Source organism: Poecilia reticulata, chromosome 13 (assembly GCF_904066995.2).
Source record: "Poecilia reticulata chromosome 13, P_reticulata-male-v2, whole genome shotgun sequence".
In the NCBI taxonomy this organism is placed as follows: Eukaryota; Metazoa; Chordata; class Actinopteri; order Cyprinodontiformes; family Poeciliidae; genus Poecilia; species Poecilia reticulata.
In genome coordinates this window covers 21,544,162-21,569,285 of record NC_088842.1, presented here as the reverse complement: position 1 = coordinate 21,569,285, position 25,124 = coordinate 21,544,162, and the positions used below count along the sequence as shown (strand labels likewise).

The 25,124-nt window shown below is 36.2% G+C and overlaps 1 protein-coding gene and 1 pseudogene across 4 annotated transcripts; one reads left to right on the top strand and one right to left on the bottom strand.

The window, feature by feature from the left end:
* Positions 1-1,187: 1,187 nt before the first annotated feature.
* Positions 1,188-4,637, bottom strand: LOC103474795 (von Willebrand factor A domain-containing protein 5A-like). 3 transcript variants are annotated; one of them, XM_081614282.1, is made up of 6 exons: positions 3,616-4,629; positions 3,287-3,339; positions 2,769-2,971; positions 2,642-2,683; positions 2,461-2,571; positions 1,249-1,358 (listed from the first exon to the last, which is right to left on the bottom strand). In XM_081614282.1, the coding sequence occupies exons 2-5, from the start codon at positions 3,327-3,329 to the stop codon at positions 2,506-2,508; spliced, it is 354 nt and encodes a 117-aa protein (XP_081470408.1). In that variant the 5' UTR covers positions 3,330-3,339; positions 3,616-4,629; the 3' UTR covers positions 1,249-1,358; positions 2,461-2,505. The 3 variants fall into 3 exon arrangements, 2 of the variants coding, with proteins under 2 accessions (XP_081470407.1, XP_081470408.1); XR_014090447.1 differs by having other exon boundaries at positions 1,251-1,358; positions 2,450-2,571; positions 3,616-4,637; XM_081614281.1 differs by having other exon boundaries at positions 1,188-1,358; positions 2,450-2,683; positions 3,616-4,626.
* Positions 4,638-6,586: 1,949 nt separating this feature from the next.
* LOC103474796 (von Willebrand factor A domain-containing protein 5A-like) lies at positions 6,587-24,506 on the top strand (annotated as a pseudogene). Its single transcript, XR_014090615.1, has 23 exons — positions 6,587-6,719; positions 12,886-12,948; positions 13,088-13,290; positions 13,377-13,600; positions 13,690-13,856; positions 13,945-14,059; positions 14,158-14,333; positions 14,841-14,929; positions 15,099-15,243; positions 15,507-15,586; positions 15,662-15,776; positions 15,866-16,024; positions 16,122-16,225; positions 17,398-17,615; positions 19,157-19,187; positions 19,697-19,715; positions 20,356-20,461; positions 20,651-20,674; positions 22,348-22,374; positions 22,545-22,577; positions 22,669-22,838; positions 23,400-23,523; positions 23,617-24,506. The product of XR_014090615.1 is annotated as a von Willebrand factor A domain-containing protein 5A-like (transcript).
* Positions 24,507-25,124: the final 618 nt, after the last annotated feature.

Sequence of the window (25,124 nt, the reverse complement as noted above, 5' to 3'; positions counted from 1 at the left end):
TTGGCACTGGCTATGCGACTCTGGCGACTTCCACAATATGTCGGGAAATCCATGCTCCCTGATCGGTCCAGTAAGAACACAAACTCTCCACAGGAGGTGAAATTAGACATCACAGATTCAGGAAATTCAGGATACAAGCTCACCATTACCGCTGGATCACCCATCAGAGTGCCTGAAAAAAATGTGAAGGCCAGGTACCATCACGACTTTGATATTCATTCCAACACTCCCTGTGATTTTATAGAGGTGGTCAATAATATGGACAAAGTAAGCATTTAGTTTGAAAAACACCATCATATTTAGTTTTCACAGTCACAATATCAATAATGGATGACTTTGTGGCTAATTGTTAAGCCTCTAGCTTGGATTGTTTTCCCACTCTAACATGCAAGTTCACAATTGAAAGATAGGTGAAGCTTAAGTTCTTCTTTTATTATATTTTATTATTCTTCATTTGTTTTTGTAATGTTTGATTTTAATAAATCTGCGTAATCACTAAAACTAGAAGTGGGAACCTTGCTACTTTTTGACTCTCAATTTGTTTTCTTAAACCAATTTTTTGGTAGAGTCTGCAGATGTGAATTAGCTTATCACTAAAACCTGGTACAGCACATCATATTGTGACATTTATCCATGATCTGTATAAAATCCTTTTTTTTAGGAATTCTTATCCATGCTAACACATTTGGAATCTCAAATTAAAACTCAATTTAAGATTCCAGAATGACGGCTTCATATTAAGATTTTTTTTAATCTGACAAACTGTAACATAAAACCATTAGCTAGAGACATGCCACATGTAGTGGCATTGTTCATGCTTGCTCTTTCACTTGACCAGGAGAGACAGATAATGGACATCGTAGTGGACCTTCAAACAGTAATGCCAACCCTGAAAATTCTCTCTAATACATACTGCATAAAAAGTGTTCCTCATACTTCTTTCTTCTTCAGTGCGATAATTACAAACACAGGCAGCTGAAAACATTTTACAATACTTCTAAACTGGTTTAAAAGAGATGAAATATCTCCTAATTTTGTAAAAACGTACAAACAAATCATAAACCATCTCTACCCACCAGGTTTGGCAGAGGCCTGTCCTGCCTCAACGACAGCACAGGGCTGGTGGGCGTCTTTGTAATAAATGAGTAGCTCAACGTCTCTGTCAATCTTGTGTCCTGTAGCCAACTTCACCGTGGCCTGAGTTTGATCAGCGTTGAGGTACTGAAGAGGCTCCAGAGAACAACTAGACTCTATTTTAGAGATTGGACGGGGAGAGGAGATTCTGGCTGAAAATGACAGACTATAGGGCACCAGAGAGGCTGGAACTGAGGTCACCTGGACACTGGGACCTTCACTACCTGGAAACACAAGACAGAACAGACAGACAGTGTGTTTTAATAGCGTTAGCACCCCCTGTCAATTTTGAATTGTCATTTGTTATTAACTTTATCCACTTGTACAATTCACCTGCAAAACATTTTAATCTTTGAAGGTTTAAAAAAAATAGTTTGAAGAAATGTACACTTTTACCACCAGGTCGTTGCAGCTTGTCAAATTAAACAAGATAAAAGTTTCAATGAGAGAGTTAGCATACATTGCATGCTACATTACAGAAAACCTTATGGCTTCTACAACCTAAACCAGCACTATCCTTCAAATACTGTACTGCTGAAACCAGAAATTCACAGACACTGATAAAAATGCAGCCACGGGTGTACCTCCAATTAACCCAGGGTTTCCAAAGCAATGACTTTGTCACTTGGGCTTCTTCTGACTGTTTAAAGACATAGCAGTCATTCTGTATATTAACTTCTGATTCTGAAGTCATTAATAAAACACATTTTTTTTAAATCACCTACATATCCTTCATCTCATTGTGGCATTTGGCAAATAGAAATAATTTAGGTAATTCTAGCTAACCTAAAGCAAGAGAAGTACTTGGATGTAACTTCAGGAAGTGAAAAAAGTTGCATGTGACTTTTTCTTCAGTATATGTAAACTTTTGCTTTCAACCGTTTGTCTTTCTTGTACAGAAGAAAGAATCCCTGTAAGCAACTTGGCTCAGTTTGTTGACACTGGATTCTGCAAATATTTCATACTTGCGACATTTGCTTGGAGCTATTCTGCAATAACAGGAAATGACTACCTTGTGTTGTGTAATAAAGCTGAACATTACACACCGTGGAAACTTCAACCACTATATGGCCCCAAACTTAGCTAAAGGTAGAAATTCCCAGAAACACTTCAGGATTTTCTGTGTTTGCTCATTTGGCACTCCAGTAATGCGTTAGAATTTACAACATGATGAAAAAAGCCATTTATTCCTAAAATAAAGCTCAAATGTGACCTCATTATCCAACATTTTCTTCCACAGTGGATGACAGCAGCAACTGTGTGAAGTTTGGCATTTTTAGGTATTTTGCTAAATATTATCAAGCTGGTTTATGACCGTTTTCCTACCCTGTGGTTGGTATCGAGGGTTGAGAACAACAGGCAGACAAAACCTCAGCCCATCATCAGCCTGCACAGCCAGCTCAGTGACGTACTCCAGCCTGATGGAGGCGCTCTCTCCTGGAGGCAGATTGCCCACGGTCAGAGAGAAGATATCTGGACTCTGCTCACTCTCCTCCAATTCGAATACCTTCTGACCGGAGCTCACAGCGTCATCGTACACCTGCTGAGCCTGGAGTCCACAAGAAACATGTCGGCAATGTCCACTTCACTGCGATTTAGCTCCTTTACAGAGAGGACATTCGAGTCCAGCTCACCTGCCGTCTGTCCATCACCTCAGCTACAATGTGTGTTTCTCCAATCTGAGCACTGAAATGACACACAGCAGCATCTCCAGGCAGAGGGAAGACAAAAACGGTCTCCACAGGTTTGTCCTCCTTATTCTCGAAGTTCAGAGTGGAGACCACTGTAGCCACATGATCCTTCACCTCCAGCTGAGCATCAATGCTCTTCAGAGGAACTGAGAAAGAAAGATCTGATTGTTGCAATAAAGGTCTTTTGGATGTCAAATGACAAAACAAACTGAAACATTATTTCAAACCATCTTTGAAGTCAGGCTTAATATTATGATTTGCATCATGGTATAATGAGATAAGAATTGTGTTGCTTCTAAATTTAGTTTCTAATACTACAGCCATTTAGTTGTACCTAAACAGAAAAAGGTCTAAAAAAAAAAGAAAATAAAAATAATAATAATAATAATAATAATAATAATAATAATAATAATAATAATAATAATAATAAAAACTATAAATATAAAGCTTTTGCACATTACCTGAATCTTTTTCAAGGGTCAGCAGACAAAATAGGTTGGACATCTTTCCTGAACTGAGTTTGTGAAACGGAAACAATTTATTGGAAAAGTTAAAATAAACACAAACAAAATTTGAGATTTAAACAATGTAACTGATTGATAGGCTAACATAACTGAAGGTTTACAGTGTTACAAATATGAATCTTTTAAACCTTTAAATCAGAAGGGCTCATAGTGGTCGGGTTTGGACGCTGAAAATCTGTCTTGTTTACTACATTTTAAAAGATAACGCTACACACCCTGGGCTGCTATAGTTAATCCAAAACACACATACCTTTACAACAACGTACCTGTATTCAGGAGACAGGACCAGTCAGTTCTTCTGTAGAAACTTTTCTTGTCAATCCTTCAAGTTTTCAGTCTATTTACTCAAGTCTCGCTCAGCGTCACAGTCCCTCCTCTTGGGAGCGCTCGTTTTAATACATGGAATTGGAGAAGGAGATTTCCCCGGTTCAGTTTCACATTAAATTGGTTATTTCTCATTTTTACCAATAAACTCGACTTTTACATGAATGTATTAACATGAAACTATTCTAATATATCTAAATTTTTAAATTATCATTTGATGTAGGTGTTCTAAACCAGGTGGCTCTTTAGCAGGAAGTGTGTCCTGTAAACTGTGGGTGTTTTGTTTTACATGGCGCATTGCTGCCATCTGTTGGACTTTTAGGGAACTGCTTGACCTTTATGTTATAGCGGTAGAGCAGATGGCCACACGTGTTTGTTATGAACGCCGCATTCTTCGAAGCAATGCCTGTAAGTAGCAGCTTATACTTCAAAACGAGCCTTTATGTTAACATATGATAAAAGTGATTTTTTTTTTTCCCCCTCAATGGAATATATACTAGTCTCCCAGTGACCGTTTCACTAACGGTTTTTGCCCATGTGTTTTCTGGGTAAAAATCAATCGAGGAGAAACGTGCCCCCCACTCACCCTCCCAAACACATGCAAAAAGTGTAGAGAAACTATTAAATCAGTGATTCTTGAGAATAGAGACAAAATGGGTTTTAATTTTCCAATATTTTTTTTTGTTATTTCTCAACTTGATGTATACAAATATGACCAATAATGTTTTGGAAATGTAAAGATGCTAAGGTACAGGCTCCCAGTTGCAACATTTTTTTTTTTAAATTACATTTTTAATCGACCTGACCTAGAACGCTGTCATCACCATCTGACAAAAATAAATAAAAAATAATTTTTAATGACCCCTATTAGTGATGTTTTTACTCATTTTACAGACAAATGCTTCTCAAAAAAACAAAATAAATATTATTTAAAACAAAAAAAACTACAAAAAGTCCATCTGACAGAGTTGACACTGCATGACGGAGTTGACACAGAACTGAAGGTGGTGACAAACTAGTGAGTAAAATTAAAAACTTCATACATGTGAAGTAATGCAATTTATGTAAATTACATTAGAATGAATTAATTGCACATTTAAGTGAGATTTGACAACAATTTCACTGAAAGAGTCAAAAACTCTGATGGAGTTGAGATCTGACAGAGTTGACAAAAAGCAAAACTATCTCAATTTATATGATGCAATTCTGAAGGAGGCCATGTTCTAGTTCATCAGGTCCATGAAATCTTTACATTTTACCAAAATTAAGCTTTTATTTCACAAAATTTCATAAAAATTTTGTAAATTGTCAGTTATGGTATTGACACATCATGGTTGTGACAAAAAACTTTGGAAGAAGAAGAAACTAAAGAATAACATAAGCTAACCGGAGCTAACTAGCCCTCCTAGCAAAGGAAGAGAAAGGAAGAGGTCATGGGGTCCTCAGAAGTTCTGGTGCCCCCCAATAATGCCTGATTTGTTTTACATTCTTTTCATTTCTGAAAAACTAGGGACAAATTTCAATGGAGTTGGAAAATATATGAAAATTATTTTTAATTCAATTTATTGATACCTTTATAATTATTTCTATGACTACTTATACTAAATTGTCATAATATATAATTTTTGTATTTCTTTAATTGTTTTAAACTATTATAATGTATTGAGTTCTGCTCCTGAACAAAGGCTTTTACAGGCATCATCCACCGACTACAATTTAAAATAAAAAAATATTCAGCAAATACCTGGAAAATATACATTGTTGTGCTCACATGACCCAGGTTAGTTTAGTCAGATATTTGAAAAAATTATATTTTGTGTACATTTTATTCAAATTTTGTGCTTTATCCATAGGACCTGTTTTGTCCCTATTCTCAAGAATCACTTAAATATATTCCAATCACTCTAGGCTGGTATTTGGTTGCAAGTTGCAACACATATAAAAACTTCTCAGAAACAGTGGTTAAGCAATAAACATTTTGTGTAGTGATTCACACAAAAGCTTGACTCAAGTTTTTGTCAGATTATAGAGTCTGAACAAAAGAACAGAAACTAACTTTTGAACACCTAAAATAGCAATAGTTTCTCTTTTCAACTTAAACTTCAGTATTGTGATTACTATGTAAAACTATACATTGAAGAAAACTCCTTAATTTTGACTAAAAATGTCTAAACAACATAGAAAGTGTTCAAATAAAAAACAATGCGACATAATACATTTAAATGTTTTGCAGCCAGCTTATACGCTACCAATCAGGATGCAGATCAGCAGTAATTTACACTTTTATTCTGAAGAGGAAAATAAATGATCTTTTTTCAGACATGCTGCTTTGAAATGCAACTTTTGTCCTTATAAAATATATAAATAACTACATTAATTACAAAAAATACCAGAGCTAAATAAATAAATTTTAAAAAAGTACAGTCAGTCATATATGTCACAATATTTCTGCCTCTTGATACAAGTGATTGAAGAAGATTTTATTAAAACTGATGGAGAGAATAGAATTATTTGCCATTTGCAAAGATAAGCAATAAAAGCCCATTGAAATTCTTGTGTTTTGCCAACTCAAGAAAGGTTTTTAAAAAGATAGAAAAGTTTTCCATTCAAAAACAAAACCTGAAGAACTTTAGAAGTACCGTCTTTAAAACTAAAACATGAGCTCGATTTCAATGCTTTACTTTAACTTATAATAGTTATCAAATAATTTAGAATGCTTTGCCATTTCATGTGAATTGGTTGTTGCAGTCCATGACACACTTAAAGGGAAAGAGGTACAGTCTGATGAAGAATAAGAAAATAAAAACGTTACAGCTAAAAATAAATTTGCTCAAAATGTAAACATACTCATTTTAAAATGGACCAGCAGAGGACCAGCAAGAGGCTGGGCTTTACCGTCAATGCTCCACCCACCCGGTGCGCTCTCATAAGAAAAACGAGCGTTCCCGGTAGAGGAACAGCTGCTTTGGTCTTGTTTGAGCAGAAGCTCTTAAGATAACGCGCAGTAAATTCTGCATTTTTCCGTGAGAAGGGTCTGACCTCACTGGTAAGCTTAATTTGTTAAATAAATAATTTAGCTTTTTCATTAACCCATTTTTTCATTTATTTATTATCAATTTCTCAATTTCCCTTTTTTCATTAATCTATTTTTCATTTACCCACTTTTCATTAATCTATTTTTCATTTAACCATTTTTTAATTTAGCTTTTTCATTAACCCCATTTTTCATTTCTTTATTTTTCACATTATCAATTTCCCAATTTCTCTTTTTCATTTATCTATTTTTTATTTATCCCTTTATCCATTTACCCATTTTTCATTAATTTATTTTTCAATTAACCACTTTTCAATTTCCCTTTTTTATTAACCCAATTTTTTCATTTATTTATTTTTCCGATTATCAATTTCTCTATTTCTCTTTTTCATTAATCTATTTTTCATTAAACTATTTTTCATTTGTCCATTTTTTCATTTATCCCTTTATCTATTTACCCATTTTTCATTAATCTATTTTTTAATTTAAACATTTTTTGATTTCCTTTTTCCATTAACCCGATTTTCTATTTCCCAGTTTCATTAATCAATTTCTCATATATCCCTTTTTTATTTACCCAATTTTCTTTTATCTATTTTTCATTCAACATTTGTTTGAAAAATCTTTACTTTTCCCATTTTCCAATTCCCCTTATTTATTTAGTATTTCCTTATTTTCTTATTTATCACATTCTATTTCCCCGCAAAACTTAGGGAAAAAATAAATGCAAATGAGGAGAGGCACGTCATCAGGCTACAACTTCCCCAATTGGTTGGTTAGCGTCACACCCATACTTTGCTTCAAGAAAGATGGCGACCTACTAACGGGTTATCAATAAGCTGAAGCTCATTAACTTCATTAGAAAATAGTGTTATTACTCCTGACTTTAGTTCTCGTGTGGCCGCTCAGACAGAACGTGTTTCAGTTGGCGGCTCTCATGGACTCAGAGCTTCACCGTCGGGAGTTTTTATAGTTTGAACGAAGCGGCCGCTGAAGTTGGCTTACGATTGAAGGTTCGGGACACCTTCGTAGCTACCAGCTGTGATCCAACTATAAGGAGCAACTTTACTGTACATCGTAAGTGAACTGCAATATCCAGAGGCAGCTCTACGGACCATCGGGCTGAAAGAATGAGAGTGGAGAGCCTTGGAGATCTGCATCGGAGGCCATCTTTCAGACATGCACCGCTGCTGTCCGTCCAGGATCCTCCGGTTGCCCAGACGTTGCACGGTAAGCTACTAACGCTGATGTTTGTTTTCCAACTACAGTCATATTTAATCAATAGGGCTCAATTACGATCGCGGGAGTTTTTGAGTTGATCTCGGCAGTAGGTGACAAGCTGAACGTCTCCAGGATGTTGAGACCAGCACGTCCTCTGATCCAATACATCTTATTAAGGATAAAATCAACAAAACGTGTTCAAATTAATGGCCCAACAGGTTGATTAAAGACAGTAAAAAGGTAGGAGTGGTTTCGAGTCGATCGCCTTGTTTTACCTTTGTAAACAGACAACCGGAATACAGTGACATTTAGTGAGGGTACAGAATGGAGAATGGATAAAAGCTGAACTCCTGCTACAATCTTTGCCTCTCTTGGTTACATCCGAGGTGTGCCCACATGCATATAAAGTAAATATGACTATTAATTTAAGTATTTCTTTGTATGTATAACTTGACCACCTTAGTTTGCCTGTTTTTGGTCAACGTGTGCCTCAACATGTGGTTACTGTTCCTTAGAGGTGGACAGAGAACCCACAATTTATCCTCCAGGAATAACAGTAGCACTTCAACATGTTTTTACTCAAAGTAAATCGTAGCTGAATAAGAAATTAAACAAGAGTAAAGAAGCATTTGGTAAAAAGTTGATCAGTACTGAGTAACTGATCAAGTTATCAATTATTTCATTAGAAGGCCCGAAATATTAAGTTCAGTGGAAATTTTGGTATTTTAAAGACAAAATGAAAAATTAGTTTAAATAATAGTGATGCTTCATAATAAAATGACTTGAGTAAAAGTAAAAAGTTCAGCATAGTAAGAGTATTCCTAAAAGTTCATTTGAGTTTCAAAAAGTTACTCAACTATATTTAAGTAAATGTAATTAGTCACTCCTAAACTCTGCCCTTCTGAGGGAACAGGAGAAGGAACTGTTAAGGAAATAAATTAATCTTGATACTAAACATTGTTTCAATTAACAAATGAATCATAAATAACACCCAGAACATATTCTGTTATGTTTATTCAAGGGTGAAGGAACAGAATGACTGGAGATCCTGGCTGAGAGGGACCAGGGCTGACAGTGAGGAGAACCGTCTGCACTGTGAGCAGCACCAGAACTCCTGATGGGTCTCCTTCAGAAAGAAGCAGAGAGACGGCCGACCTCCACAGAGAAGAGTTCACCCAAACATCAGAGGAAAAATGAATGCTGGTGCTCAACAGAGCAGCCTCTTTTCTTAAACCCAACACACACAGGGTGTTGTGGCCCTGATTAAAAACCTGCTAACTTCAATTTAACTGAAACACAGAACATCCAGAAATGTGATGAACTTCAGCTATAGAGTGGAAATGACAGTGAGATGAAAACATTTGTCTATATCACTCTGTTATACAGGACATTAACATTTTAAAGTGTTTGTTCCAGAGCACCTGATACAAACGATAGCATTAGCTCATCCATCAGACATTTACTGAGGCCTGAAACATGCAGGGCAGACGACCTGAGGACTGACTGGTTAAACTATTTCATTGATACTTCAGATTGCAAATTTCCAATTGAAGGCGTCCGTAAATGAACACAATCATTATTCAATAAACCAAGCTGTGTAAAATAACTGCTAGGGTTGCTATTAAGAACCCAATATGTCATGTTTGTTCATTTCTACGTTGTCATACATACAAGGTACTCCACTCACTGTTTAGCTTCATGTTGAATCTTCAGTGTAATGAAACCAAAAAATAAAACAGGTCCAAAACCTTCAATCTGTATTCTATTTTTGTAGCTTTGTTCTATTAAGATTGTTTCGTTTATTTTAAGCCACAAACAAACGATCATTTTATTGTCTCTGGGACGTGAAAACATGAGATTTGATTAAATTAGAACTTCACATATTAGAAGGAACACAGATTTCATAATAATTGTTTGTTTATTCAAAACAGTAAAATACAGACGGTTAATGCATATCAATGGTATAAGAACAGCCAATTTTTTTTAAATGAATGTGTCACCAGTGCATGTGGCCGAGTGTTCCTGCTCCAGAAAGCTGAAGGTCTCTGGTCATCCTGAAGCTGTGAGCCCACTGGGAGTCTGAAGGGAAACACTGAGACCAGAGGCCTGCAGGATGGACTGCATCTGAAAACATACATGATGGAAACATTAATGAATGTGCTGCGCCAAAAAGCTGTACTTTTGACCTGGTGGCGATGGAACCAGTTATGGTAGATCTGAACTTTGGTTTGATGACCTAAATATGAGAAGCTTCAGACTGACAGGATTTAGGTTAAAGCCACATCTTGTGAAGTTGGGATATTTTTCCTCCAACAGGATCCAGAGGAATAGCAACAAACCAGAAGTTGGACTAGAATTTATTTCAATGTCATTGTGAATGTCAGCTTCTCATTTTCAACAGTGCATATGCATGTGGGCCACACTTGGCACACCTCAGGGATGTAACCAAGAGAGGCAAAGATTGTAGCAGGAGTTCAGCTTTTATCCATTCTCCATTCTGTACCCTCACTAAATGTCACTGTATTCCGGTTGTCTGTTTACAAAGGTAAAACAAGGCGATCGACTCGAAACCACTCCTACCTTTTTACTGTCTTTAATCAACCTGTTGGGCCATTAATTTGAACACGTTTTGTTGATTTTATCCTTAATAAGATGTATTGGATCAGAGGACGTGCTGGTCTCAACATCCTGGAGACGTTCAGCTTGTCACCTACTGCCGAGATCAACTCAAAAACTCCCGCGATCGTAATTGAGCCCTATTGATTAAATATGACTGTAGTTGGAAAACAAACATCAGCGTTAGTAGCTTACCGTGCAACGTCTGGGCAACCGGAGGATCCTGGACGGACAGCAGCGGTGCATGTCTGAAAGATGGCCTCCGATGCAGATCTCCAAGGCTCTCCACTCTCATTCTTTCAGCCCGATGGTCCGTAGAGCTGCCTCTGGATATTGCAGTTCACTTACGATGTACAGTAAAGTTGCTCCTTATAGTTGGATCACAGCTGGTAGCTACGAAGGTGTCCCGAACCTTCAATCGTAAGCCAACTTCAGCGGCTGCTTCGTTCAAACTATAAAAACTCCCGACGGTGAAGCTCTGAGTCCATGAGAGCCGCCAACTGAAACACGTTCTGTCTGAGCGGCCACACGAGAACTAAAGTCAGGAGTAATAACACTATTTTCTAATGAAGTTAATGAGCTTCAGCTTATTGATAACCCGTTAGTAGGTCGCCATCTTTCTTGAAGCAAAGTATGGGTGTGACGCTAACCAACCAATTGGGGAAGTTGTAGCCTGATGACGTGCCTCTCCTCATTTGCATTTATTTTTTCCCTAAGTTTTGCGGGGAAATAGAATGTGATAAATAAGAAAATAAGGAAATACTAAATAAATAAGGGGAATTGGAAAATGGGAAAAGTAAAGATTTTTCAAACAAATGTTGAATAAAAATAGATAAAAGAAAATTGGGTAAATAAAAAGGGATATATGAGAAATTGATTAATGAAACTGGGAAATAGAAAATCGGGTTAATGGAAAAAGGAAATCAAAAAATGTTTAAATTAAAAAATAGATTAATGAAAAATGGGTAAATAGATAAAGGGATAAATGAAAAAATGGACAAATGAAAAATAGATTAATGAAAAATAGATTAATGAAAAAGAGAAATAGAGAAATTGATAATCGGAAAAATAAATAAATGAAAAAATTGGGTTAATAAAAAAGGGAAATTGAAAAGTGGTTAATTGAAAAATAAATTAATGAAAAATGGGTAAATGGATAAAGGGATAAATAAAAAATAGATAAATGAAAAAGAGAAATTGGGAAATTGATAATGTGAAAAATAAAGAAATGAAAAATGGGGTTAATGAAAAAGCTAAATTAAAAAATGGTTAAATGAAAAATAGATTAATGAAAAGTGGGTAAATGAAAAATAGATTAATGAAAAAAGGGAAATTGAGAAATTGATAATAAATAAATGAAAAAATGGGTTAATGAAAAAGCTAAATTATTTATTTAACAAATTATTTATTTATTTCACTCATTTTCTTCATTTTTTGATTTATTTTACTCATTTTTCATTTATTTCACCCATTTATTTATTTATTTAATTTTGGCTGAAATGGCTCTCCATATTATTTGAGCTGACGCACTTGTTACTTAGACCAACACAAACAAAAACAGCTATGATTTGGCGTAAAAGCAAATACAATGGAGTCATTTCTAGGAAAGTCTTTCAAGTTACCTGGTTTGCATGCAGTCACACCTTTTGACACACCCGATTGAACTTTGTACGTTTTCTTGAGAAGATTTTTTAACTGACTATTTTAGCAATAAAACTATTTATTTTGCTAGCTATATCTTGATAGTGTCAATGTCTCAAACAAATTAAGAAAAATTTACAACACATTTTTGCTCACTTAAAATCTGTTTCTGTTGTTTAACTTCGCAAAACTCATCTAAAATCTGAGATTTTTTAGATGCTTGTGGTGTGACACACCCCAAAGTAAAAATGTTGCAGTTCCATGCAGGTGTTCATGAAAAATTATGTTTTCATGAGCTTTGTTATTTTGGGCATAAATGGCCCAGTTATTAGCCCCGAAGCCGACTTGTTCCGGTTCCACGATCTTTACTGTGAAGTTAAAAATGAAATTGCTTGTCAATCCTACTATGCGGTGCTTTTTGAGTTCCCATGCCATAATGTGGTATATTGGAGTAAAGGTGATAATAATAATAATAATCTCTCTTCACAAACTTCCACGTACCACAAAACACAACCATTTAAAAGATTAGTTTATTTAAAGTAATTCAATCTGATTTTTAAATGCAATACTTGCTTCACTGTCATGTCCCCTTTATAAGTTTTGGTTTTTTCTGATTAATTGTAAATGTTTTCTGTTTGCTTGTGATATCACAAAAAGTAGCTGCCTACTTTAAAGTGTTTTAACCCATTTCCCCCCAAAGTTGTCTGCCTCACAGAAACAATGATGAACTGCTGTGGTCTGCTCACTGAAAAGAAGGAACCAGGTACTCGGCTGTTAGAAAGCAAACTACACTTGGTTTCTTCTCAGAAAGTCTTTTAAGCACAGAAATTGTGATGTGTAATAAGACACTCATAAGATATATTTCTATGATTCATTCGTGTCTTTTTTTTTTGCTAATTTAGTTCCTCTGAAGAGCATTGATGCTCAGCTGGAGGTGAAGGACCATGTAGCTACTCTGGTCTCCACTCTGAACTATGAGAACAAGGAGGACAAACCTCTAGAGGCTGTGTTTGTCTTCCCTCTGCCTGGAGATGCTGCTGTGTGTCATTTCAGTGCTCAGATTGGAGAAACACACATTGTAGCTGAGGTGAAGGAGAAACAGCAGGTGAGCTGGAACAAAGATGTCTTCTCTATAAAGAAGCTGAAACACAGTAAAGTGAACATTGCTGACATGCTCCATGTGGACTGCAGGCTCAGGAGGAGTATGATGATGCTCTGAGCTCCGGTCAGCAGGCCTTCCTGTTGGAGGAGAGTGAGCAGAGTCCAGATATCTTCTCTCTGAAAGTGGGCAGTCTGCCTCCAGGAGAGAGCGCCTCAATCAGGCTGGAGTACGTCACTGAGCTGGCTGTGCAGGCCGATGATGGGCCTGCTGTGGGTTAAGCCTGCTGTGCTTAACCCTCGATACCAACCACAGGGTAGAAAAACCAGCTGATAGATGGATGTACTCATATACATTTTTACTAAAAACTAAGTGACTCCCAGTTTTCTCTCATGTTGTTTCCAGGTAGTGAAGGTCCCAGTGTCCAGGTGACCTCAGTTCCAGCCTCTCTGGTGCCCTACAGTCTGTCCTTTTCTGCCCAGGTCTCCTCTCCTCATCCAATCTCTAAAATAGAGTCCAGTTGTTCTCTGGAGCCTCTTCAGTACCTCAACGCTGATCAAACTCAGGCCACGGTGGGTAGAGAGCTGATGTTACTGCTGGATGTAGTTATTACAAACAAGATAAGTACCTTTATTTATTATTTCTGTTTTTCAACTGTAGGTTAAATTGGGTGCAGGACACAAGTTTGACAAAGACATTGAGCTACTGATTTATTACAAAGACGCCCACCAGCCCTCTGCTGTGGTGGAGGCAGGACAGGCCTCTGCCAAACCTGGTGAGAACAGATTAGTTTAGGTGTTACTGAATATTAAATGATAGAGTATCAGAAAGTTAATTTGTGTTTTTCTTTTTTCCATCTCCAACATGTCCCAGACTCTCTGATGGGTGATCCAGTGGTGATGGTCAGCCTTTACCCTGAGTTCCCCCAATCAGTGATGTCCTCACTCGCCACCTGTGGAGAGTTTGTGTTCTTGGTGGATCGATCAGGAAGTATGGGCTGTCCCATGAACAACAGCACACCACAAGAAACTCGTATCAGCAGTGCAAAGGTGTTTATCCATGTTCAGATTATTTTAGAAGGGTGTTTGTTGAGAGTTGATGACTGGCAATATCTTACAAAATGTAGTATCTTACCTTTAGTAATATCTCACAATAGATATTAGTCATCAGTTCTTAAGAGACACCTGCATGTCAAGCAAATATGTCTTATGAGTCTACGAGCAACCATTGCTGAGGGATCGTGGTTAAAATTAGCATGTATGTTTTGCGCTACTTCACGGGGTAATTGCAGTGAAATTGTACCTGATCTAACCATTGCAGTTTTTTCCCAAACGATCCAAAATAAATGGTGCAAAAAAAAAAAAAAATCCTCATACTTGTATCTGACAAAAATAATGTGTGAATATTTCTGAATCACTGACTGACAAAAAATACTTTTACACCTTCAAAGATTCTTAAATACATGAATTACTTAAATTGAACTACACCTTTATGTAATTTGCCAAAGCATGTTTCCTTCTCTCTCAGTGCGTTCTTTACTTCCTGTCTTTCTTTAGGACACTCTGCTGCTCCTGTTGAAGAGTTTACCAATGGGCTGCTACTTCAACATCTACAGTTTTGGATCCTCCTTTGAGTACATTTTCCCGTGAGTGACATTTAACTCCCAATTTATTTCATTTTTCTTTAGTAAAAGATTCCACAGAAGATTTCATGTAAAATTGTAACTTTTTGATAGTTTTAAGAGATTATAGTACGTTTTGTGGCTTTTGATATTTATCATGATTTTATTTGACACATCCCCTACTTTTTGGCAGTACGAGTGTGGAGTACAGTGAGAAGACGATGAAGGAGGCTCTGGAAAAGGTTGGGATGATGAAGGCTAATCTTGGAGGAACAGGAATTCTTCAGCCTCTCAAACACATTTACAGCCAAGCCTGCATTTCTAAACATCCTCGGCAGGTCAGCTGATATTGCACAAAACCTGTTTTATCATTCTAATCTTGAATAAACACTGTGGTTGTTCGGAATAACTTCTTGTGCTCCACAACTTGTGAAATGTTCAACTGGTTGATCTTGTCACCATTTGTTGCTCTTCATCCATGTTGGCACCACTTGTGTTGTGTTATTAAAACATCAGAGATGTAGAGAATCTGTCTGAGAGGAGTCCAAGACTTTCAGTTCCTGTTTGGTTCTGACACGTTTGGTGTTTTCTCCTCCCTCAGTTGTTTGTCTTCACTGACGGAGAGGTGGGAAACACCAAAGAAGTTACTGATCTTGTTAAGAAGAATGCAGGCTCCCACAGGTGAAACCATAAACACACAGATTCCCAGTCTGGTTCATGTTATTGTGAGTTTGAAATCAAACTCTTGTATCGTAGGTGTTTCTCTTTTGGGATTGGAGAAGGAGCCAGCTCTGCTCTCATCAATGGGATGGCCAAAGAGGGTGGAGGTCATGCTCAGTTCATCACAGGGGCTGACAGGATGCAACCAAAGGTAAGAAAAACAAAACAAGATGCACCAACACATAAAAAATGTGATTATAGTAAAAGTAAATAATTTCACAACTATTGTTTGAACCACAGGTGATGCAGTCACTCAGGTTTGCACTGCAGCCAGCTGTGGAGGACATTTCTGTCTCTTGGGATTTGCCAAAGGGAATGTCCGCCACCGTTCTCTCTGCACCCATTACAGCTATTTTTCAGGGTCAGAGGTCACTGCTTTATGCTCAGCTCACTGGACAGGTAGGGCCACCTCTGTCTGTTTCCTCCTTAACATACCAAAGATATATATATATATTTAAGTATATTTCTTCTTCCGAATCAAATGATTTTTTTACAGAGTTCAGAGGAAGCAGATGGCAGTGTGACAGTGAAGTACAGCCTGGCAGGTCATCCCTCTCAGAACCAGCTGCACTTCAATCTAAAACCTGCAGAGGATTCTGGGTAAACGCCTTATATCCTGGTTTGACAGTATTGACAAGACATATTATAGTCATATTGAAATGAGGTATTCCAACAATTTCAAGGATCTCCAACACTGAAAAATAAAATAATCATCCATTCATAGTTGTTATATAGCCTGGTTCTTAAGAGGCAGAGTACAATATGGACAAGTTGGTAGGACATAATGCGGCAACACAGAGACACACTCATAGCCAAGGGTAATTCAAAGACACCAGTCAACCTAAAATGTAAACTTTTTTACTGTGGAAGGAAGAAGAAATACCAGGAAAAAACTCACCTTCTTGTTGCAAAGTGAAATTACAAACAACTGTGACGCTATTTTTGTAGCTCCTAATTTGACGTAATAAACATCCATCCATCCATTTTCTTGCACCCTTGTCCCTCAGTGGGGTCGGGAGTTCCGGGCGAGAGACAGGGTCACCCTGGACAGGTTGCAGGTCTGTCGCAGGGCAACACAGAGACACACAGGACACAACCATGCACACACACACTCACACCTAGGGACAATTTAGAGAGGCCAATTAACCTGACAGTCATGTTTTTGAACTGTGGGAGGAAACCATGGTACCCAGAGAAAACCCATGCATGCACAGGGAGAACATGCAAACTCCATGCAGAAAGACCGGGGCCGGGAATCAAACCCAGAACCTTTGTGCTGCAAGGCAACAGCTCTACCAACTGCGCAACTGTGCAGCCTGTAATAAACATGTTATTTCAATTTTCCCTTTTTATAAAAACTGTATATTGTTTTAGATTTAAGGTAAGATGTGGACATTTTTGGTTATCTTGGAATCAAAAGCAAAGCATGAGGACATCTTGAGAGGTCACCTGTGTACGCAAGTTTAAAATACACAAAGAATCAGATTAGTGATATTACAACAGAAATTGAATTTGATTTAATTTTAAGAAATGTGGAAACATTATCTTCCTTCACCTGCTACCATAAATGTTGCTGACTGAATTATTGATGAATAGTAAAAAAGATTGACATTCCTCCTCAATGAATTAAAAAGTAGTTTATTTTACCTTTGGGACATAAGAAAAGTAAAGGAGCATGATGAGAGGAAAAGGTTGAAAACTGGAGGTAGTTTGTGTTCATAAAAACATTTGATCTCCATCAAATGTTAGATGTTTCTCCTTCCTGTCTCCAGATTAACAGTCCACAGGCTGGCTGCTCGCACTGTGATTCGCTCACTGGAGTCAGAGGAGAGGACACGAAGAGGACAGCAGGATGAAGAAGTGAAGAAGAAGGTGGTGGAGCTCAGCGTCCAATCAGGAGTAAGCAGTTGTTTCACTGCCTTCATTGCTGTCAACAAAGACAGCGGCAAGGCAGTTCAAGGACCGCTGGTGCGCAGAAATGTCCCGACAGGTGAGTGATTTATTGATTTATTTTTTTAGTGAGTGGATTGACATTTGTTGATGTTCATATGTAATTTATATGAAGATGTAAGCTATTGATAATATTAACACCTTTGGTCTCTCTTGAAATGTCTTTGTTTTCTCCTATTTTCTGCTTCTGATGGGCTGGCAGCTTTTGTACCTCAAAGTAAGTAAAGCATCTCTTACGACTGGCTCAAGGTCATAACAAAACGGGAGACCATGCAGGGGTTAAAGTGTAGAAAAATGAATATTTATTAACAAAAACAACAATGGATTGTGGATATCAGTGGTGTAATGCAAATGCTTGGATGTGTTGTATGAGTGCATATGGAAGTGTTGAAGTGCCAAAACAAAGACAAACGCAAATGTGCAAAAAGGAGGGGAGCTGAGGCCTGGCAACAAAACACCACAAGCGTCAATCGGCAGAGTGGACGCCAAAGGCGACCCAGAAGATGGAGACAGCCAGGTTTAAGTACTCCACACTCCCAATCAACCTGATCAGCAGCACCTGTAAAGGGGAGGAGCACAAGGACAGACAAAAGCAACACCTGCAGCCCAGCCCTTCAGGCCCAGGGCCGTAACACATCAAAGAAATAAAAAATGCTAAGGAGTCTGTTGAGCACTCTGAAGTGTATATATATGTATACTTCAAAGTGTAATAATAATAATAATAAAATAATAATAATGATGCAAAACAAAAGCAGCTTGGTTAAATGTAATTAACTAATTTAAATAAGCTACAATTTAAATGACTACAGCATAATAACTCTCCAGTGTCTAATTAAATGGATGGTTATAGTATGCTATTCCCAATAAATAATGAATTGTTTTTAACTAATTTTGGTTTAGTTTTTTTGTGTAATTTTCACTGTGAGAGCTCTTTGGAAGGGACAGGCTTCCAGACATATTTGCTTTTTCTGCTGAAAATAATGTATCTACAATAATGAGAAAAGCTAAAACATATATATTATGCACTACAAGATGTCTAGAGTGCTTAGAAATAGACATTGTATAAGAACCATATTTAATAGACAAAGTTACGTTGACATATTCTCAAACTAGGACTATAGATTTGCAAATTAAATTTTAATAGTTGTAACTGTGTTTAACCTTGATTGAAAATGTTGATTCTAACTTGCTGTGAAGCATCTTCACTTGCAAACTATCCCTCTAAGAATACTTTGTCATTTTAAGCAAACTTTGAAAACTTTGAGAATCCACAACAAGGTAGATGGTAGCATCTTGTACCAATCAAACAGAAACAGGAGAGAGTTTTGAAAGATTCGTTTCATATTCAGTCTCTGTATCAGACCAGATTGTTACAATGTCTGTCTGTACGTAGAGAGATTCAAACCTTGACTTTTTAATTTCTACCTTTTTTTTATGTTATTTTTATCCTGTTTAAATTTTTTTTACATGGACTTGTGTCTTTAATAAAGGTGATGATGTTGATTAATATCTTTTTTTTCCAGATTGGTAACTTTTGTTAATTTAAAATAACCTGTTTTTTATACTCCTTTTCTGTTTTAGTGTTGGCTTGTTCTGCTCCACGAAGACAAAGGTGTAAGTAAATGCTTCAAAAACAAAGTAATTATTTCTGATATTTTACATATATTTCTGTACTGTAACTTATTAATTATATGGATGGTGGTGGTATGCTCTTACTTATAAAGGATGAATAGTTTTGTTTTATTGTGGTTTAATTCTTACTTTGAGATATTTTGGAAGAGCTCATTCAATGTAGATTTTACCCTGTATTTTTTTTCTCCTTTTCTATTTTTGTGATGACTACTTTATCCACATCCACTAGGCTCTTGTAAGTAAAACTACAAAATTAAGTACATTGTCCGAAAAACCCTCAATAACAAATTATCCTTCTCCTGCTGCTTCCCGTTGTCTTCTTTTCTTTTCTGTCAGTAGTAACAGCCACCTGTTGATTATGTGACTGATGTGATGCAAAAAGTTTTTCCTTCTATTTCAATGTGACCAAAAAACTCACACTTGTCGAAAAATGTTTTATTTTCTCCAACTTGATGTTTCCATGAAGTAAATTTATCTCTGTAATTTCAGTTGGTGCATTTCTATGCTTGTGAGAAAAGATTCGTCAATATGGATTTATGAAGATTTACATTTTATCTGTTGAAAATAAATCACATTGTCTCTGGACTTAAACCGCAATGTAGAATAATATTTTAAGGATGAAACTATGATGAGATTTTCTCAAACTAGAATTTTCAATTTGTTTGAAATTAAATTTGCTTAATTGTATTCACTTAAACTTTTTCATTTAAGAGAATTTTGGGCCTAACTTAAAAATATCAGCAACTCTAATTTCCTGATTGATTAAATGTCAGTAAAATCCTCTCTGTCTTTGAAATGGTGGCTTGCAAACATATTTATACTCCACAAACTTGTCCATATTTTGTCACTTTGCAACCACAAACAGAAATATTTTGTAATTTAAAATTGAACACAAAGTACAATTGTGAAGTAGAAACGGTATAAAACTTTTGCAAACCACTGTATGTAAAACCATAGTTTTACAAAAATTTGTTTTTGGTAAATGAATTCACTAAAACAAAACACGGTACATGCAGAGAAGAAGCTCAATGACAGTTTATCAGCATAAAATTATGTGATTTTCTTATCTTGAGACGGGAATGGTCCCAAAATAATTAACTAAATGTAAGGATGAAAATGTGACAAAGAATTAGTCCAGCATTTGAAAGGGTAACAAACAACTATTATTTATTTTAACACCTCTGGTACTTGTTTTTTTTTTCTCCTCTTTTCTTTTGTTAGTTGCGTGTCGTAGGTCATCTTCACAAGTTCATTGTAAGTAAAACGAACAAACAAAGAAAAAAGTAATTTGATTCCTGCAAAGGAGTCTGTTTGTTTAAATAAAGATGTCTGAATTTGTGTGTTGTTGTTTTTTTGTTTGTAGATGTACGAGTGGTGTGTATGTAATTTTTGTCAGGGTGACATAACATCTATCCACTTTGTTTTTTCCTTTTTCTTTTTCAGTCGACTATTCAGCTCCAAGACGTAGTAAGTAAAGCCCAAAACAAATGATCACTGCAATTTAAGCAACTGTCTAAGCAACTGATCTGAAGGTCAAGTGAAATCAGATCAGTTTAATGATTCAGATGCAAACACATCCATCATCTACAGAACACATTAAGACATGAGCCTTTCCACAGACTGCTCTTGTTTTATTTTAGCTTGTGTCTGAATAATTCTGACTAAATTTCATTTGTTTTGTCTTATGTTTATGAAATCATTCACCAAGTATAAGGATTTGTGTATATTGGATTTTTGTTCAGCCATTTTGGACACATGGTAGTTTCAGGTCTTACTAGAGCCACAGTAAGATTGTCTGAAGTTGTTGTTGTGATTCTGATGTGTTTTCAATTGTCTGTTTTAACTGCAAACAAGAAAAAATGTGGAAAATCCAATGAATGAGTCACAAGCACAACATCTTTAAACAATTCTCCATCTATTATTGGTGATGAGAAACTGACAATGACACCATTTGGTCTTATTGTTTATTTAAATGGACTAACCTTAAAATTAGGAACATGTCAAATATATTGTTGAATGGTTCTGTCATTTAAAATGTTAGTAATCTGCAGCAGAAACTGACCATTAGATGGCGCTGTGTTTTGAAACACTGAGTCAGAAATATCATCTTGGTCAATTTGGGCTCCAGCATCTGACAGGCATTGCTAAACAAAACAACATCCAAGCCCTGAAGCTACTGATGAATAAAACTGCAGCAGTTAAAATATTAATCAACAACAACAAAAAACAATTGTTAAATGATTTTCTGATTGTTGGCTGTGTAAGGTGTTTCTGAATAAATGTCAGTCAAATTTCAAGTTTTATTTTCAGAATTTCATAAGCAAAGAGTTGAGTGAAAATACTACAATTCCTTAATGGATGATCAATTTATGGAGTAAATTAATGAATAGAACAGTTTTTCAAAGACTGTGGCAAATAACTCAAGTGTCCAATTAAATGGATGGTTATAGTTTGCTATTCCCAATAAAGAATGAATCATTGTATTTAATTTTCACTGTGAGAGCTCTTTGGAAGGGACAGGTTTCCAGACATATTTGCTTTTTTTGCTGAAAATAATATATCTACCATAATGAGAAAAGCTAAAACATATATATTATGCACTACAAGATGTCTAGAGTGCTTAGAAATAGACATTGTAGGAGAACCATTTTAAATAGACAAAGTTACATTGACATATTCTCAAACTAAGACTATAGGTTTGCAAATTCAATTTTAATAGCTGTAACTGTGTTTAACCTTGATTGAAAATGTTGATTCTAACTTGCTGTGAAGCATTTTACTTGAAAACTATCCCTCTAAGAATACGTTGACATTTTAACCAAACATTGAAAACTTTGAGAATCCACAACAAAGTAGATTGTAGCATCTTGTACCAATCAAAACAGAAACAGGAGAGAGTTTTGAAAGATTTGTTTCATCGCTACATATGTTACATCACCAGCTGCTCTGAATGAATTTATCATTTTACATCATTTTTTTTTTTTTTGTTTTTTTTTGTTTTTGGTTGAATGAAATTAAGTTTAAATCTGTGTTTTTGATTGATGTTTACAATTTTTTTAATTAGGGCAACAACTATTTATTTTAATAACAGCTTTGGTACCTGTTTGATTTTGCCTTTTTTTCCCCTCTTCATTTTTTAGGTAGGAATTTAGGTCCACAAGAAAATTGTAAGTAAAGCAAAAAACAAAACAAATATTGGGTTTTTTTATTGATTGATGCAAAGCAGTCTGTTTGCTTAAATAAAGACATGTCTGAATATGTGTTGTTGTTTTTTTTAGTTAGTAAATTTACGAGTGCTGTCTAATAACGCATATGCTCTCTGTTTTTTCTTCTTTAGTCCAGATTATGCGTTGTTCACGTCCAAAATTTTTTAAGTAAATTAGTGCTATATTGCCTGTACTTTTTCCACTTTTTAGAACGTGGGAGGGTTAAATATTTTATTCAATTATATGGTGATTTAGATTCAGAAGGGTCAGCCAGGTCAGCTCATGAGCCCATGCAGCCCCATAAAGACCCTCTGCTGCAGCTGGTGTCCCTGCAGAAAGCGTCTGGCAGCTGGAGGCTTGATGAAGATCTGACTGCTGTGCTGGGAAAGACCAAAGAGGAGGTGGAAAAGGCAAAACCAGAATTGGTGGGTTGTAGTCTAAAATAATAATAAAAAAATCTTATAATGTATTAAATGAGAATTTTTGTATAATAATAATAATTAGAAAATTCCTGAACAAATTTAACCGGGGCCTGCCAAAGTGTTCACATTGGTTTAGACCCAGCGTAATAACAAAAATTAACATTTATAGTTTCAAAGAGGGGAGTAACTAGAAGCAGGGTTAACACCGACTTCCAGTCCATCTGACCAATTAGCCTAACATGAATATTTTCATGCAGAAATCCATAGAACATAGAACACACACATATTTAGGGAGAACATGAAAGAGCCTTGGAGAAAGGCCCTTTAGTAAAATTAAACCCAGAACTAAGACCACATTTCAGTGTCAAACTTGTAATCAGAGTTAAAATTGAGTTGATCAACTAACCATCAAGTGTATGAAACATACTCGGTAACGGATACTCGGTAACCGCTGAGCTCCAAGTGGTCAGTGAGATACTTCCTATTGCCGCCTCAGTGAAGGAAAGCAGCTGTATAACATCTCTTCTATTCGTTGTCCTGTTTCATCTCTCTGTACTTCATTAGGTCAACAATGAAGTGTGGGCCTCCATTCTGGCTCTGATTTGGCTTCATGGTTTTAAGATGGATGCAAAGGAGGAGTGGGAGCTTCTGTCTATGAAGGCTGCATCATGGATTAAAGCTCAGAACGGTAACACACATAATCACCAGGAAACTCCTGTTTTTAAGTGTGTGTTAAAACTGGATGTAAAAATAACATCAGTGAATCTTTTCTTTCCTTCAGCTCCATGTCAGTCAGATTGTGTTGAAGCTGGAAATAAACTGTTGGGTTGCAGCGTGAAGAAAGAAGCTCTGAGCCTCTGAGGTTTTCCATGAACAGGCTTCAGCTTTACTATGAAAACTATGCTGCATTTGTTGAGGATGTAATAGTTCATTGCTGTTCTTTCTGTCTTTAGTTATAATGTTCAGCCTTTCTATGGTTTATGCAGATGTTTTAAAAAGCAAAGACACCAAAGATTTATAAATATTAGTTAAATGGTGATTTTGTAACTAACTCATAAGCTAGTTTTCTGGACCAGTTGCAGTCAGGTTTATTTGTAATGTACATCTTGTCAAATAAAGCACTGTACTTTTGAATTATATTTAGTGCTTAACTAACAAACCTTTAAAAAAGAATACAAATGTTTATACTCTATCAGAAGGTATCGCATACTTTCAACCATTTTGTTCTTCAATTTAAACTCGAGAGTTAAGCAAGGATGTTTTAATCACAAAGTCCAGATTAGGAGACAATTTCAGAAGAGTCAACAAAAACTTGGTATGCCATGAACATCTGCCTGTGATACTATAATGACTAAAATTTTACATGTGCAATTGATTGTAACTTTGTCATGATGACACAACTGATGCTTTATGTAAAGCTCAGTGTTTTCACGTTGGCAGAAACACTTCGGTTTGCATTCCACCACACAATCTTGGATGAGCTTGACAGACATGCAATGTTGACAATATATCATCAGATTTACCCTGAAAATTGTACTTTGACATGCACACTTAAGTGTTAAGGTTACATCCCTAAGTTGAGCTAAGTGTGTTCAGTGCTGGATGGTGAATGTCGCACTAAATTTGTTCCATTTGTGTGACTTTGTAAAATTAAAACATTTTCAGCATTAATGCCTATTTTATACTTAAATCTCATTATTTCTCAATAACACTGAGGGGTTTTGTCCAGGTCCTGGGTCTAGTAAACAGGTGAACAGAAGCTAAAATGGGTTAGCTACAACAGGAATGAGAGTCATAGGCCAGTGCTCAACAGTTGATTTGCATTTGCATGGCTCTCAGCAACTTCATTTAAATACAAAAACCTCTGCTAGGCACAAGGGGAGGGAGGTGATGGGGGAACACGGACACACAGAGCTTTAGACCGTTCTTGGCAGAGCCCTACAATTTTCCACTCTGACAAAAACCTCTTGCCGATAGCCCTCAGTCTCCATGCGCACGGCAGAACTAGGTGTCAATAGCTGTCGAAAATCCCACTTTTCATGCAGTGGTCTATATAGTGAGACATGAATAATACTATAGAGAGATTTTGAAGCGTGGCGTTCATTCAGTGAATGCCACCCATAATAATCAGGGTAGCATTTTGTTCTTTGATAGTTTTTTAAAACAATTAACATGTGCTTATGATAAAAAGCTTACAGATATATTTTTATGCGATTTCTAAAAAAAAAAAAAAAAAAAAAAAAAAATTAAAAACGAAAAGAGAAAAACTATTTTTTTCCTGGATATATC